General features: G+C 35.2%; 1 protein-coding gene across 2 annotated transcripts; it reads left to right on the forward strand.

Annotated features, from left to right (window-relative positions):
- Nucleotides 1-5,437: 5,437 nt before the first annotated feature.
- On the forward strand, nt 5,438-12,581 carry LOC110782373 (trehalose-phosphate phosphatase A). Of its 2 annotated transcripts, none has more exons than XM_056838205.1 (12): nt 5,438-5,693; nt 7,599-7,664; nt 7,772-8,337; nt 8,905-9,045; nt 9,170-9,241; nt 9,331-9,459; nt 9,859-9,915; nt 10,038-10,139; nt 10,252-10,399; nt 10,988-11,058; nt 11,156-11,248; nt 11,899-12,581. In XM_056838205.1, the coding sequence occupies exons 3-12, from the start codon at nt 8,050-8,052 to the stop codon at nt 11,953-11,955; spliced, it is 1,158 nt and encodes a 385-aa protein (XP_056694183.1). In that variant the 5' UTR covers nt 5,438-5,693; nt 7,599-7,664; nt 7,772-8,049; the 3' UTR covers nt 11,956-12,581. The 2 variants fall into 2 exon arrangements, with proteins under 2 accessions (XP_056694183.1, XP_056694184.1); XM_056838206.1 differs by lacking the exon at nt 5,438-5,693 and adding an exon at nt 6,675-6,750.
- Nucleotides 12,582-14,272: the final 1,691 nt, after the last annotated feature.

Here is a 14,272-nt window from a genome sequence, read left to right on the forward strand (position 1 = left end):
TAATTAGTTGTTCAAATCATTTCTTAATATTAGTGTAGTAGATCTGGTGAAAGGATAAACTGATGACTTCTCTCCTATATGTACTTGATTTACGACGATAATGTGGAAATATATTTTATAACTTGGCATGTCTGATACGAAATATTGCTCGGTCATGTAAAACGGGAGTAGCAAGGTGGAAATAATTAACATGTGCTAGATGTTGGTTTCAGTAGAGTCCCTTCTTATTACCTATTAAAAAAAGGTCGAAATAATATGCAGTATATTATCGTGTTTGTCTAAAAAATCCTTTCTAAAACCAAACAACAATTTAATTAGTAGTAACACATTAACATAAACAATATCAACACTTTGATAATCCAAATTTACTCTCTAAGTTGGTATTAAATGTGAATATTATGGACATTTTAGGATAATTAGGGTCATAGACATCTTTATTGACACAAACACTAATGTTTTGGCATAATTTAGTTTACAATAGTGAGTGTCTCTAGCTTCTTATTGGTTGATAGTTAGAATTAGCCAGCCACTTTTATTTTCATATCTAAATAATAATAATTCAAGCAAAAAGAAAAAAAATTGCACCCAAACTATATACGTCCTCCGTTCATTTTTACTCGCAACTTTTGTCTCTTTCACGTATGTCAATGCACAACTTTGATCATTATTATCTTTAATTTTCTTTAAGTAAAAATTATAAAAATTTGATATTTTGAAAATACACATTACGACGAATCTAACAAGATCCCACATGACTAAGTTTTATCTTACGTAAAAATCACCAATAATGGTCAAAGTAAAATTTGAAAATAGTGTAAAAATCACAAACGTTGCAAATATTAAAAATCGGAGAAAACATGAATCGTGTGATAGAAGATTCAGACTCACATTAATCTACCAACTACTTTACTTAATTGATGAAGCAGGCGGCGTGCTTCATACAATTACAAACATATGAAGTTATTTAATGAAGATGAACAACAAACATTAATCTTTCTTCGTACGTATTTTGTAAAAAAATAAAAGGGAATATTGAGTTAGTGGGTGGTGAAGTTACCAATATAAATCTATAAATTTTACAAAAAAATATTTTTTTAAAAAAAAGACATTCAATGTTGAACAAATCTGACTTTATGACTAAGTTCATTCTAGACTGTTGACCATTTTTTGGTCTTCTATTGCTGGCTTTCATCTTTACAACTTTCTTTAACCAGATGGTCTACCTATTTATTGTAGCCGTGATAAAAATAATTTTGTATAATTGATCTGATTGTAGTTAAATGATTGATATTTTTTCGATCCCGAACAAATATTTGAGTAAAAAATAACTTGTATTACGTTAAACTCACATAACTTAACTAGAAATGTAGAACAAAATATGTAATTTCATTGAAATCATCATCAACAAAAAAATATATTTATTGTAAAGAAAGGTTCGGAAGAAATTTCGCTATTTTCGGCATAAGGAACAGAAGAGAATGGAGAGATAGAGGAACCTCTTGTTATCGAAACTGGTTTAGGCAAATCAGTCATTTGATTTTGACACACCCTCTATAAGAACTGGGAAAACTATATACAGAGTACGTGGTACTATACTCACATGAGGTGTGACAAATAAATCATAGAGCTGACAAATGTATCGTGTTGGGTCGCGTTCGTATACGTTGTCCACAAAATTTATCAAAACTAGTATAAAAATATTGGATAGTTACGTTGGCATATTATGACAAATAAATTAAAACTGATCGTTTTCCGGTTGGTGTGGAATTGTGCCGAATTCGTGTTTTCTCTCAATAACTTTGTGATTTTGTCATACCGATTCCGAAAATATCGTGTCAGAAATTGACAGCTCTACAAAATCACTTCCCTTTTATGACCATTTCTATTTTTAGCTTCTTATGTTACCCCTAGTACGGTAAAAAAATAAGTTACCCATTTAAAGTAAAATTAATAAGGGTAAAAAGTTTCTACTAAAAGTAAAAAAATCGATCTGTTGTCTTGTCAACCAGTTTTGACCACGTAAAAACAAGCAGTCGTGTAGCCAGCTCAGACGGCGGGACCCACAAATTGCACGGGTTCCAAGAAAAGCTTACCCTACTTGTTCTCCCTTTTGTGGGTCCCACATTTCCCCCACGTTTGTTTAAGGGATGCGATTCGCCCACGTGGATGAATCCTAGCCGTCGTTATAGATTCTTAACTCAACTGTCACCGACGTTTCACTACTATAAACAGCTGTCAAACGATGGGGACGCCTGTGGGCCCCACCTGTCCAACGTGGACACGTCACGTTGACATGATCCAACGTGTCAAGACGCGCCTCCGCCACCGAGACACGTGTCTGTCACTTTCTCTAATTTGGGTGGGACCCAGTAGTCCGTTTCGACGGTTTCCTTTTCCGTTTTGTTGGTTGTTGTTGTAGTTTCCGTAATTGGTACGAATACTTGGATAATCAAATTTTTTATATGAAAAAATTGATAAATTGTACTCCTAAAATATAATTGGATTATTATGTTGAGAAATGAGTATAAAATATAGGATAAAATATCTATTTTCGGTCGCGGTTTAAGTTATATCATACGGAGTAGTTTAAATGATAGGGTATATATATAATTATATACACGTGGGATAATACACCTAACCCTTACATAGAGAGCCTTATACGACATTATATATGTATAGTACATTTAGACGTGTTTAATTATCAGCTGAAATTCACATATGATAGTCAAAATCAATGTGTTACTTCAATTATATATGCGCATGAGTGAGACATGCATAATAATCACAGTATAGAGTAAAAGGGTATCAATTGAATACACAAGTTGATAATTTGTTTATTACTCCCTCCGTCGCGGAATACTTGACCTGTTTTCCTTATCGGCCCGTCCCTTAATACTTGACCTGTTTCTAAAAATGGAAATATTCTAACAATATTATATTATTTCTCACTCCACCCCTATTAACCCACCTATCCCCTACTCCATACAAAAAATAATTAAAAATTCAACCCATACTCTCCCCCAACCCCACCTCTTAACCCACCTCCCACTAACTACATTAAAATAATACCCCACTATTAACTACTACCTATTAAATTAAATAAGTCAATTCAAGTCCCTTAAACTCTGTGCCGGTCAAACCGGGTCGAGTATTCGGGACGGATGGAGTACGAACAAAGTTTTAACATTATATTTTAAAGGAAACGTAAGTAAGTTGTCACATTCAAAGAAAAACAAAGATAAATATTGTTATGGGCATGTAAACATTGAGGTCATATTCTTTAAAATAAGAACTTAATTATAATACTCTTTGGTTGGTTTTGTCCTCTTAATTTGAGGTTCATCTTTAATTTACTAATTCCACACTAATATAGAACATTTTATGTGGGAAACTTCTTGGAAACTATGTGATTAATTGTTAATTACTTGTATATAGTTGGACTAATGTAATACAAAATCATGATTCATGAATTCACGTTGAACATCACTATTACTTATTGTATAAACAACGATATAGAGGTAACGGTTTACATCATTAAAATATTCACTTATAACAACAAATACAAGCCGTCTTGGTTCAAATTTCACCTCTAACCAATAATTTAATTACGCAGAACGTGATAAAAAGAAACCGACTTTAATATACATGTACAATATTTTAGTATTTTCACACACAAAAAACAACAATATTTTAGTAATATAATATCAAGTCAACATCAAGAATTCAAGATTGTGATATACAATCTTAGCTCACCTAATAACTGCTATACCTAGCTTCTAAACAATAGCTAAAACTGACATTATTGTTCTAAAATGGATGTTTCCAACTATTAGGCCATATATAGCCATCAACTATCGAAATAGACTTATACCACATATCAAAAAAACATGTAAAAAAAAACGAGAAACTACTGTTTTTGATAGTACTCCCTCTGTCCCTTAATACTCGCACCGTTTTGACTTTTTGTACTATTCACATAATTCACTTTGACCTAATTTTATTTCTATTATATGAAAACAAATGTTAGTATAAAATATATTGTTGGCTTCATCTTAATATATATTTTCAAAATATTAATATTTTATAAGTTTTTATAATATGTAGTTAAAGATATTGGTGGTCAAAGTTTTGCATTGGCAAGCGTGTCCAGTCGAAACGGTGCGTATATTAAGGGACGGAGGGAGTAAAAACGAGCATATTGAAGTACGGAGTACAACATAAATTAAGATCCACAAAAGTCAACAAACTTAATGTAGAGAAATCACATAAACACGTTCCCACTCTCTTCGCATAAGTCACCTCTACGCAAGAAACACACCATGTACACTGTACTTTTTTTTTTTATATAAAAAAGGTAAGAAAAAAGACTTAGGTTCCCCTTCGCATGTACACTGTACTTACAAACTCACAATCAAGTGGTGTAAAATTATTAAAAACCGTACGTGTGTATATAAAAAAAAAAAAAAAATAGCTACATTAAGCACAATCAAAATACTTGAACACACCTTATTTCAGTTGTTGACAATGGTGGGTGTTTCTTGCACTTATTGAGAGGAAAAATTAACAAGCAAATAATTTATTACGATAAATCAAGATCCACGAAAGTCAACAAACTATATATGTATAAAGAATTCACATAAATACATTCCCACTCCTACTTTTGCATAGTCACCTCCACGCGTGAAATAGACCATATACAAGTACCTACAAGCTCACAATCAAGCAGTGCAAAAACAAAGAACATGTAACACAAAGCTTGGTTGAAAACTCACATTGTGACTAAAGATTACAAGTTCGAACCCTGTTCGAACCCTATGTATTATGTTTGGGAGTGGAGTTTCTCCTACCACCCTCTTCTTTTTAAGCGTTGACATACGTAGTGTTTGACCTGATATAGATGTGTCGTGAACACAAAAATAAACCACGGTGAACACACGAATACACCATATACAATCTACTGATTGCAAATTCGCAAATCACAATCAAGTGCCGCAAAACGCAACGATTTATGTAAGTTGAGAACTCTCCTTGCGACTTGAAGATCACAAGTCCAAGCCCTATCAACCACGTTATGTTTGGAGTGGACCTTACTGCATGCTCTAAAACGTTGACCTGCATAAATGGATTGACTGACTCGAAATAGATACTGCATATCGTAAATACAAATATAAACTACTCCGTACATTCTAACACATTAAAAATACTTAAATACCATACTCCGTATTTCAGTTGGTGACAATGGTAGGTGGTTAGTTGAAGAATGTATTAATAATAATAACAACAATTAAAATAATAAATAAAATAACAATTTGGGTATTTTCCCACGAAATCTAAATATAAAATAATAAAATTTAGAAAAATTCCAAGTAATAGACTTGGTGACCACGACTCCACAACCATCCAAAAACTCTTATAAAAACCCAATTCCTAAAATGGTTTTTCCCTTCTTTTTTTTCTCTCTTTCTCTTTCCCCTTTTTAATTTCCTTGGTGCTGTAAATCTTCTCTGTACGACTCCTCTGTCTTTCTTCCTCGTTCTCTGTGCTTGTCTCTCTAGGGTTCTTTCTGTCCTTCACCCCCAACCTCTCATTTCTTTCTGCAATTTTTCAAACCCTTTGACTATTAAATCCCCCAATTCCATTTATTGCCTACATTGCTCTGATTTCATTTCATTTTTCCACCAAGAAAACTCCAGGTTTGTACCCCTAAATTTCTCTGTTTTTTTTTTGTTTTTTTTTGTTTTTGAGGTTATTATTCTGAAATTTATTTGTGGGTTCTTCGATTCTTGTTATGGGTATTTATAATTTCATCGATTTTTTTGATTATTGTTGGAGATTATTTGATGGGTGTGTTTCGTTTCTTGTTATGGGTATTTCTTGTTTCTCTGTTTTATTGAAGAAATTGGTGTTTTTAGCTTAAATTTCGTATATTATGTGTTCTGGCTATTTCTTGAATCTCTGTTTTGTTGAAGAAATAGGGTGTTCTTAGCTCAAATTTCGTGTCTTGGGTGTGAAAAATTGAACATTTTGGGTGTTTTTTTAAGGTTTATTGATGTTCAATTCCATAGTTTTTTCAGAAATGGAATGAATTTGGATAGAAAATGACAACAGATGCTCAAAATGGGGTTCACTTTGTACAAAGATTGGGTCTTTTTTGTCCAAATATTGAGACTACAACTCTAAGAAAAAAAAGTAGCCATTTTAGCCAAAGGCCCACTTGATGTCTATTTCTTGGTTCCATTTTGATGCCAACTTTTTGTGTTTGTTTTTGCTCTTGATTTTTCCCCCCTTTATACTATTGCCCATTTTAGACCACTTGTTAGGAATTTGCAAGAAAACCATGATTGTGACATGGTTGAACTCTTTCTTCCATTCCAAACACATTTGGTGTCACATTGTTTGTCTTTTTAATTCATGGTGTACGCATAATGATGTAGACGAGATTCAATCACGAGTGAGATCATTATTGAACAATGATAACAAGTTCAATATGTGGGATTGATTGTTATTTTCATAAAATGTTGTCATAAAAAAAGAAATTGGTTTAATTTGTAGGACCTTCTACCCTTAAGAAGTAGCTAAATTTGTCCTCCAAAGGTCATTGATCTTTCACATGGCCGAAAGAATGACCTACACTAATGACACTATTACAACACCCTTTCCTTTTCTACTCCTAAAATCCTAAATGGGTATGTGGTGTGAATGAATCTTTCCAAATTTTGCATCTTTGATGTACAGCCATTATTCAATTTGGTAGGTCATATCAATGGTACCTAATGTGGGGTTTCTGATAATTGATTTGGTTTGTGTTTTTAGCCGGTTTCTTTTTCCGTTGAATAAGTTTACTTTGTTTGGTTTTACTGTGTTTGGCAATTGGCATAGTTTGTTTCCTGTTAATTAATCATATTGATTGAAATCAAGTTGGCATTTTGTTTGGTTTTAAAAGTGATTAACAATGATTAATATTGTTGGATGACAGATGGATTAAACAAATCCCTTTAATAGAGATGAGTATTATTAACTACTACTAGTTATCATTGGGGAAATGTGTTTGTTTTTTTGGGATTTTCATCATGATTTTAACTGTATATGATAATGCAAGTTGGACCATGCTTAGGTTGAAGATGATTTTCAACTGAATGTGTGAATTGACTGAAGTCAAAGCGATTCTTTTAGCCGTATAAATTTAGAGCATATTTTGCATTACAAAGTCCTAAAACGGTATAAATCTCTGATTCCATTAAAATGACAATGCTTTGTAGGGTTAACAATTTTGCTTTTCTTCCTCTTTATTTCATGTAGCTTGTATTAAGTGGTACTTGTTGAAGCAAATATGTCTTTTCCTTTCAAATCTGATTCTCGTTCCCTCGTGTTTTCACATGTTCCTGTCTCCTGACTTGAACATGTAAATCCGGTCTTTAAAAACTTGATTTTCAGTCTTCGATGTTGATTATATGTATTCAGTATTCAATCCTTTGTGATTACTGATTAATTGTCAATGTTAATTGGGTGCTTGAACATAAAGCAACACGGTGTTTTGTTCTTAAGCTAGCTAATTGATAGTAGACTGTTGCTTATTGTTCTTGTTTTCTTGGATGTAGAGAACTTGAAAGCGGAATATTACATACAAGTCACATTTCAGAGATTTATTTTGCTGAAATGAGAAGGTATGCTATTGACTTCTAAACTTCTAAAATACTTCATTGCTCTTTGTTGATTTTGCATCATTTTTTACCCCTTTTTTTTGCTAACTTAACCACTTATGTATATCCAGTTCCCAGGATCTTTGTGCTTGATGGACTGCTTCCCCCCAAACAGTGACAAGAAAACTCTAAAGAAGTGGTTTTTCATTGACAAAACAGTTGGATAATCATACCTGTTCTCTTACACCTGAAAATCCTTTTCTGTTGAAGTATTAAACTTAGTTTTTCCTATTATTGAAGACTTTTTTTGCTACAAAACTGTTGGATAAACTTAACCATACCTGTTCTCTTATTATTTGAGACCTGTTCTCTTATCACATTGAAGATTTTTGCTACAAAACTGGATCCAATGGACCTTAAAACCCCTGTTCTTGCTGACCCTGCACCTATCAAAAAGTCTAGATTAAGTTTGCATTCTAGCCTTTTGCCCTACTCGCCTCAACCACAACGAGCACTCTTTACTACTGGAATGCTGTTGTCAATCCCTAGGAAGAAAACCGGTGTTTTAGATGATGTCCGTGCTGCTGCTTGGCTGGATTCTATGAAATCTTCATCTCCCCCGCCAAAGAAGTTTCCGTATGATGCTAATCCCGAGCAAGATTCTTCAGATGTCGATGTTGCTTATCGTGCATGGACTGTAAGTAGATCTTTCTTTCTCTTGTTTGATTGATATCTAGATTTTCGGTATTTATAACAAGTCAAGTAGACCTGATCATCACGAGTCCGGCCTGCTGGTCCGGCCCAAAAAATAGCGGGGTTTGGGCAGAATTTTTAGACCTGTTTTCCGGGCCTGGGCCGATTTCTTAGGGTGGGTTTTGGGCAACTCAAAAATGCAATTTTAGCTATAAATTTGGTCTGGCCTGAAAATTGCCCGAAAGCCCGCTATTTTGCCCCGAAAAGGGTTTTGGGCAGAATGATAAGCCCGTTTTCCGGGCCTGGATTGAATTTCTAATTTTTGTTGGGTGGGTTTTGGGCAACTCAAAAATGCAATTTCAGTTATAAATTTGACCGGCCCGAAAGCTTGGCCCAAAATAGCGGGTTTTGAACAGAAAACTTCGCCATGAAGTTCGACCTGACCCGACCTAATGGACAGAAGTTTTAAGGCATGGCCTGACCCAAACCCGGCCCGGACCACAATTTTGTCAGGTCTGAAGTCAAGGTTACTTACTAACTTGTTTGTGTTCTACTTTCTTCCATTTTGCAGCTCAATTATCCATCAGCAATCACATCATTTGAGCAGATCACACATTTTGCCAAGGGAAAGAGGCTTGCACTCTTTTTGGACTACGATGGAACTCTGTCACCCATTGTAGATAATCCTGACATGGCTTTCATGTCTGAAGATGTAAGTACTAATCCTTCTTCAAACTACCAGGATATATAAACAATCAATATAGATCATTGTCCTAGTCTTCCGTTCTCTTTGGTTTAGCCCTTCAATTATTAACCGGCAATGATTTTTCCCACAGATGCGTTCTGCTGTAAAAAACGTTTCCAAACTGTTTCCAACGGCAATAATCAGTGGAAGAAGTCGTGATAAGGTGATTAATACTTATTCACTTTCTTGTCCACAAACCTTACTCAATTAGTGTGAATATGTCCCTAACTTTATGTGTTGTTGTTCATGCAGGTTTATGAGTTTGTAGGATTGACTGAACTCTTTTATGCCGGTAGTCATGGGATGGACATTATGAGCCCCGTGAAAGGCTCTGATGCCTTTAATGGACACCCTAATTGTGTCAAGTTAACTGACAAGCAGGTACGGCTATATACATGTATAAATTTGTCAAAGATTTGATTAGAATTCATATTTGGAAGAAAGATTAAATGGGGGGAAAGGGAAATCAGACCTGATCAACACAAGCATGGCCCGCTGGCCCTGCCCGAAATTTGCGGGCGTGGACAGAATTTCAGGGTTGATTTCTGGCTTGGCCCGGTCTGAAAGTTAAAAAAATTTGACGGACTTTGGGCAACGTAAAACTACATTTTTAGTTACAAATATGTCCCAGCCCAAAATAACCCGAAAGGCCCGCTATTTTAGGCCCGAATAGCGGGGTTGTGCACAAAAATGGCCTAAATCTTGGCCCGCCCCGTATTTTGATAGGTCTTGGGGAAAATATACCTGACTACTCTCCGTTTTGTTTTTTGATTTCTGTAGGGTAAGGAAGCTGTCCTATTCCAGCCTGCTAGTGAATTCGTGCCTATGATCGAAGAGGTAATGCTGCCTCCTTTAACATTAGTTAACGTACACATTTGCTGTTCTTTAATTATGTCGAAGTCACTATTTAACATAATCAAGGTGTAATTTTCTTAATCTTGTTTACCAATTCTATGCAGGTTTATGCATCCCTTGTTGAGACTACTAGAGAAATTAAGGGTGCAACGGTTGAGAACAACAAGTTTTGCGTTTCAGTTCATTATCGCAATGTAGAAGAAAAGGTATACAATGGTTTTTAATTCCCTTGGCATAAACACTTGCATTTCTTGGTTTATTATTATGGTATTTGTGTAATTGTGTTAGTGCTAATTGTGTTTTACTTGAATGTTGCAGAATTGGAAGACTATTGCTCTGCGTGTGTGCGCTATACTAAAAGAATACCCACGTCTTCGACTAACTCATGGGCGGAAGGTTTTAGAAATCCGCCCTGTGATTAATTGGAACAAGGGCAAAGCTGTTGAATTTTTGCTGGAGTCCCTTGGTGAGTAGTTATTCTATGACTTCCTTATTAAAAATTAGATTACAGAACAGCACTGTATATTCACCTGATCGTCTTAAGCCCGACCCGCAGCCCGACAGCAGGGTTTGGCAGAAATTTTGGGCCCGAATGGGGGCAAATATAGCGGGTTTTGGGCAGAAACAACAGGACTGTTACGACTGTATATAATAGACATGCTGGGCTGATTTTTTTGCCTGAGCCCAGCTCGCCTTTTGATCAGGTCTAACTGTATCAAGAGTATGGCAATTCCTGCATGTTTTATCTTAAGCCCGGCACGGCCCAAAATATTAGGCCTGTTTTGGCAAAAATAGCGGCTATTGGGCAGAAACAACAGGATTGTATGTATGTATATAGACATGACGGGCTGATTTTTTTGCCTGCGGCCAGGCCCAAAAATAGTGGGTTTTGGGCAGAAAGAACAGGATTTCATGTCTGTATATCGACATGATGGGCTGATATTTTTCCTGTGGCCCGGCCCGCACCAGGCCCGCTTATTGATCAGGTCTATCTGTCTGCGGAGTATGACAGTTCCTGCAAGTGTTATAACCTGATGTTGGAAATATATTGCAGGGCTAAGCGACTCTGATGAAGTGCTTCCAATATATGTTGGGGATGATCGCACTGATGAGGATGCTTTTAAGGTAATTTTTCGTGATTAAAAATACATGAAATATATACGAGCTCTGCTTGATTTTAATGATCATTTACTGAATCCATAAACTGTTTTTCCGTGTGCAGTTCCTGAGAGAGGAAAATAGAGGATACGGTATTTTGGTGTCTTCTATTCCCAAAGAAAGTAACGCGTTCTATTCCCTAAAGAATCCATCTGAGGTATATGCCTAATGCAGTAGGAGTACCGCCTTTTTTTAAAAGCAATGATAAAAAAAAACATTAGTTATGTGTCGTGTCATGGGCTGGGGGCCTGGCCCACATCGAGCCCATACTGTCTCGTGTCGTGTCGGGCTGGGCCGGGCCGAAAAGTTCAAAACATGGGTCATGTTCGACCCAAGCCCATGGGCTGTCGGGTCGAGCCGTCGTGCCTGAGCCAAATTTTACTAAATTTAGCATGCTTTGTCAAGTCGTGTCGTATTTTTCCAATAAAAATGCGGCCCAGGCCCGACCCACGATTTCGTGCTTGTGCCGGGGTGGGCTTTTTTCGTCCCGGGTTGGGGTCATCTTTAGTTGTATTATAATTGGTGGTAATTTTTTTGATGTTTTCGGACTGAAATCCAAACTTAGCATGCTTCGTTGTGTTTGGTCGGGTCGTGCCTTGTCGTGCTTTTTCCAAAAAAATGGCCCAAGCCCGTCCCACGACATCGTGCTCGTCCCGGGTCGGGCCTCGGGATGGCCCATAGTCATCTTTAGTTGTCTTATAATTGCTGGTTAATATTTTGATCTTTTCGGACTGTAATCCAAACTCTGTGACCGGTTTTCCCTCAATCAGACGAGTAATCTTACACTGCATGACCAATTTTATGCAGGTTATGGAGTTTCTGAAGGCACTTGTGACTTGGAAGTCGGGTTTTGCTCTAGATTAACTACTTCAACAAACTAGAAAAGTATATTCTAACCTTACATAAATATGATCAATCAAGCTGAAAAAAAGAACAAAAAATAGTACCATTACATAAATATATATATATATATATATATACTACAATATGGGAAGAAATCAATCATATAGAAGAACTGTAAACCAGTTTCGGTGCAAAGGCTTAGCGCGTGCTGCAGAAGAAGAAGATTCATCAGTTCATCATCTTCTTCCTCAGTACCAATTTTGTTTGTGCAATTTTTTGTAAATCCCTTTTTCCTTTGTATAATTTCTAGCCCTTGTATTTAGAAGCAGTTTGATTAAGGTGCTTAATTTTTTTCCATTTAGAGTTTAGTACCTTAATTAAGCTTCCAAGTTTAGGGTAGTCAGTTTTTTTTCTTTAAGTACTTCCCATATTAGGTTATTATTAGATGGGGTAATTAGGGTTTCAAATTCTTTCATTTGTGAAATGTGTATTGTTCACTTTTTTCGGGGAAAAAAAGAAGTTTCGATGAAGTAAAATTTCTACGAAGTACAAGTTAGTTTTTTTGTCAAGACGTTTAAGAAGAAAGGAAAAAGAGAAGTGGTAATGTACTAATGTTTTGTGTCAATAAGTAAATGTTTATTATGTTTCATTTTATTTTGGTTTTTAATATAATGTTATCAAATTTCATTATTAATCCGTATTATTTATGTTGAAAGTAATTCATGTTATTAGTCCGATTTTTGTTCATTTTGTGTTCTTTACATCAATTGCTTATTTCTTAATTTCCTACCAATTGATTATTTATTCATTTAGGCTCCAAATGGGCTGGTTATGGGTCAATTGTGTTTTGGCCCAATAAGTAAAATGGTTGGGCCAATATTTGAGATGATGGTTCGAAAATATCATTGATACACACCATATGCGTTGGTGCTTTCGGAAGGTTCTAAAGTGCTTCGAAAGGCGCTAATTCTTGGTAGAAGTGGCAAGAACCCTTTTATACATATTTGTAAAACCTTAGTTTTTTTTTTTTGGAGGTGAGAACATTCTATAGACTTAGAATATTCTAGGCTAGAAGTAGTGGCGGAGCCACGGTGCCCTCAGTGGGGTCCTTGACCCCACTTGAATTTTTTTTTTATATAGTTAAAATTTCAATTTTTTTTTTAAAAATAAATAATTTTAGTGAAAGTTTCATCAATTTTTAAATAGTGACCCCACTATCTCAAATTTCTGGATCCGCTACTGGCTAGAAGTTTATAAAGACTAAGGGGCTTATAAATAGCCATCAAGAATTCAAGACCGTCATATGTGCATTTAACCAACACATTTATAATTTCTCTTAAGCAATACAAAACATTCTTTCAAGCCCTCTTGTTTACTAACTTCCTTAGTTTTTTGGTAGATTATGACGTTAATTCCCTGCATGCACATTAGCAGATACGGATATTTGTATGAAAAAGGCTAAAACTGGATGTATTAGAAAATAATAGCCATCTACTACATTATATCTGCAGAAAAAACAAGGCTGCATAACTCAAAAAAATTAAATGTATGCTTGAGTTTTAGCCGTTTTGGTTTTAAAATTAAGCAACATATAAATTTAAAAAGGTGAAAAATATTATCTTAAATACAATTAGGAGGATATTAGATGCATGAATTACAGAGTACTAGTTATCAGTAGCTTCATGGGCTGATAAGCTAGGCTTACCTCGAAATAATAATGAACAATCTGTTCAAAACAAAAGTCAAAATTAAAATCAATGCTTAGTGTTTATGGTCAAACTTTTTTTTTTTTTTTTCTCTCTCATATACTTAGAAACCTAGATTTAATTTGATGATGATTATAGTAATTTTCCAATCTCATACATATATCTCCTGATTATGGGTAAATGAAACCTAATCATAGTCCCCAACCACTCTCTCCAAGAATCAATCACGCCTCTCATAGCGGTATCCCATGACTCGCAACAATATCGAAGTGTCATCCACTGCGCACCTCCCCCTCTACTTTTAGGGTGATGATAAAGGTCACAAGTTGCGACAATTTTTAGTTGTCGCAATCTTACGTGTCGCAGTTTAATTGGCACATATAGGCGCCACGTAGGCTATGCGTCATCAGAATATTTTTACTACTAATACAATATTTTTACTATGAAAATATGTAAATAGGGTTGTCGATATAAAGAAAGAAACAAATTAAAATATTAAGATTTTCCTACATTTTTTTGTAACATGTATAATATGTTATATAAATTAAATATTTTAGTTTTCAATTTAAATCAAGACACATAAGCATGCCATGTCATCATTGTGACACAGCGTAAAGGTCGCATGTTGCGAC

The sequence above is a fragment of the Spinacia oleracea genome, chromosome 3 (assembly GCF_020520425.1).
Source record: "Spinacia oleracea cultivar Varoflay chromosome 3, BTI_SOV_V1, whole genome shotgun sequence".
NCBI classification, from domain to species: Eukaryota; Viridiplantae; Streptophyta; class Magnoliopsida; order Caryophyllales; family Amaranthaceae; genus Spinacia; species Spinacia oleracea.

What these genes read in the sequence shown, in the direction of transcription:
- LOC110782373 (XM_056838205.1), top strand. Translation starts at nt 8,050, where the DNA reads ATGGACCTTAAAACCCCTGTTCTTGCTGACCCTGCACCTATCAAAAAG. An exon ending in TCGTGCCTATGATCGAAGAG is followed by an intron (nt 9,916 to 10,037) that starts GTAATGCTGCCT and finishes AATTCTATGCAG; the next exon opens with GTTTATGCATCCCTTGTTGA. An exon ending in ATTTTTGCTGGAGTCCCTTG is followed by an intron (nt 10,400 to 10,987) that starts GTGAGTAGTTAT and finishes AATATATTGCAG; the next exon opens with GGCTAAGCGACTCTGATGAA.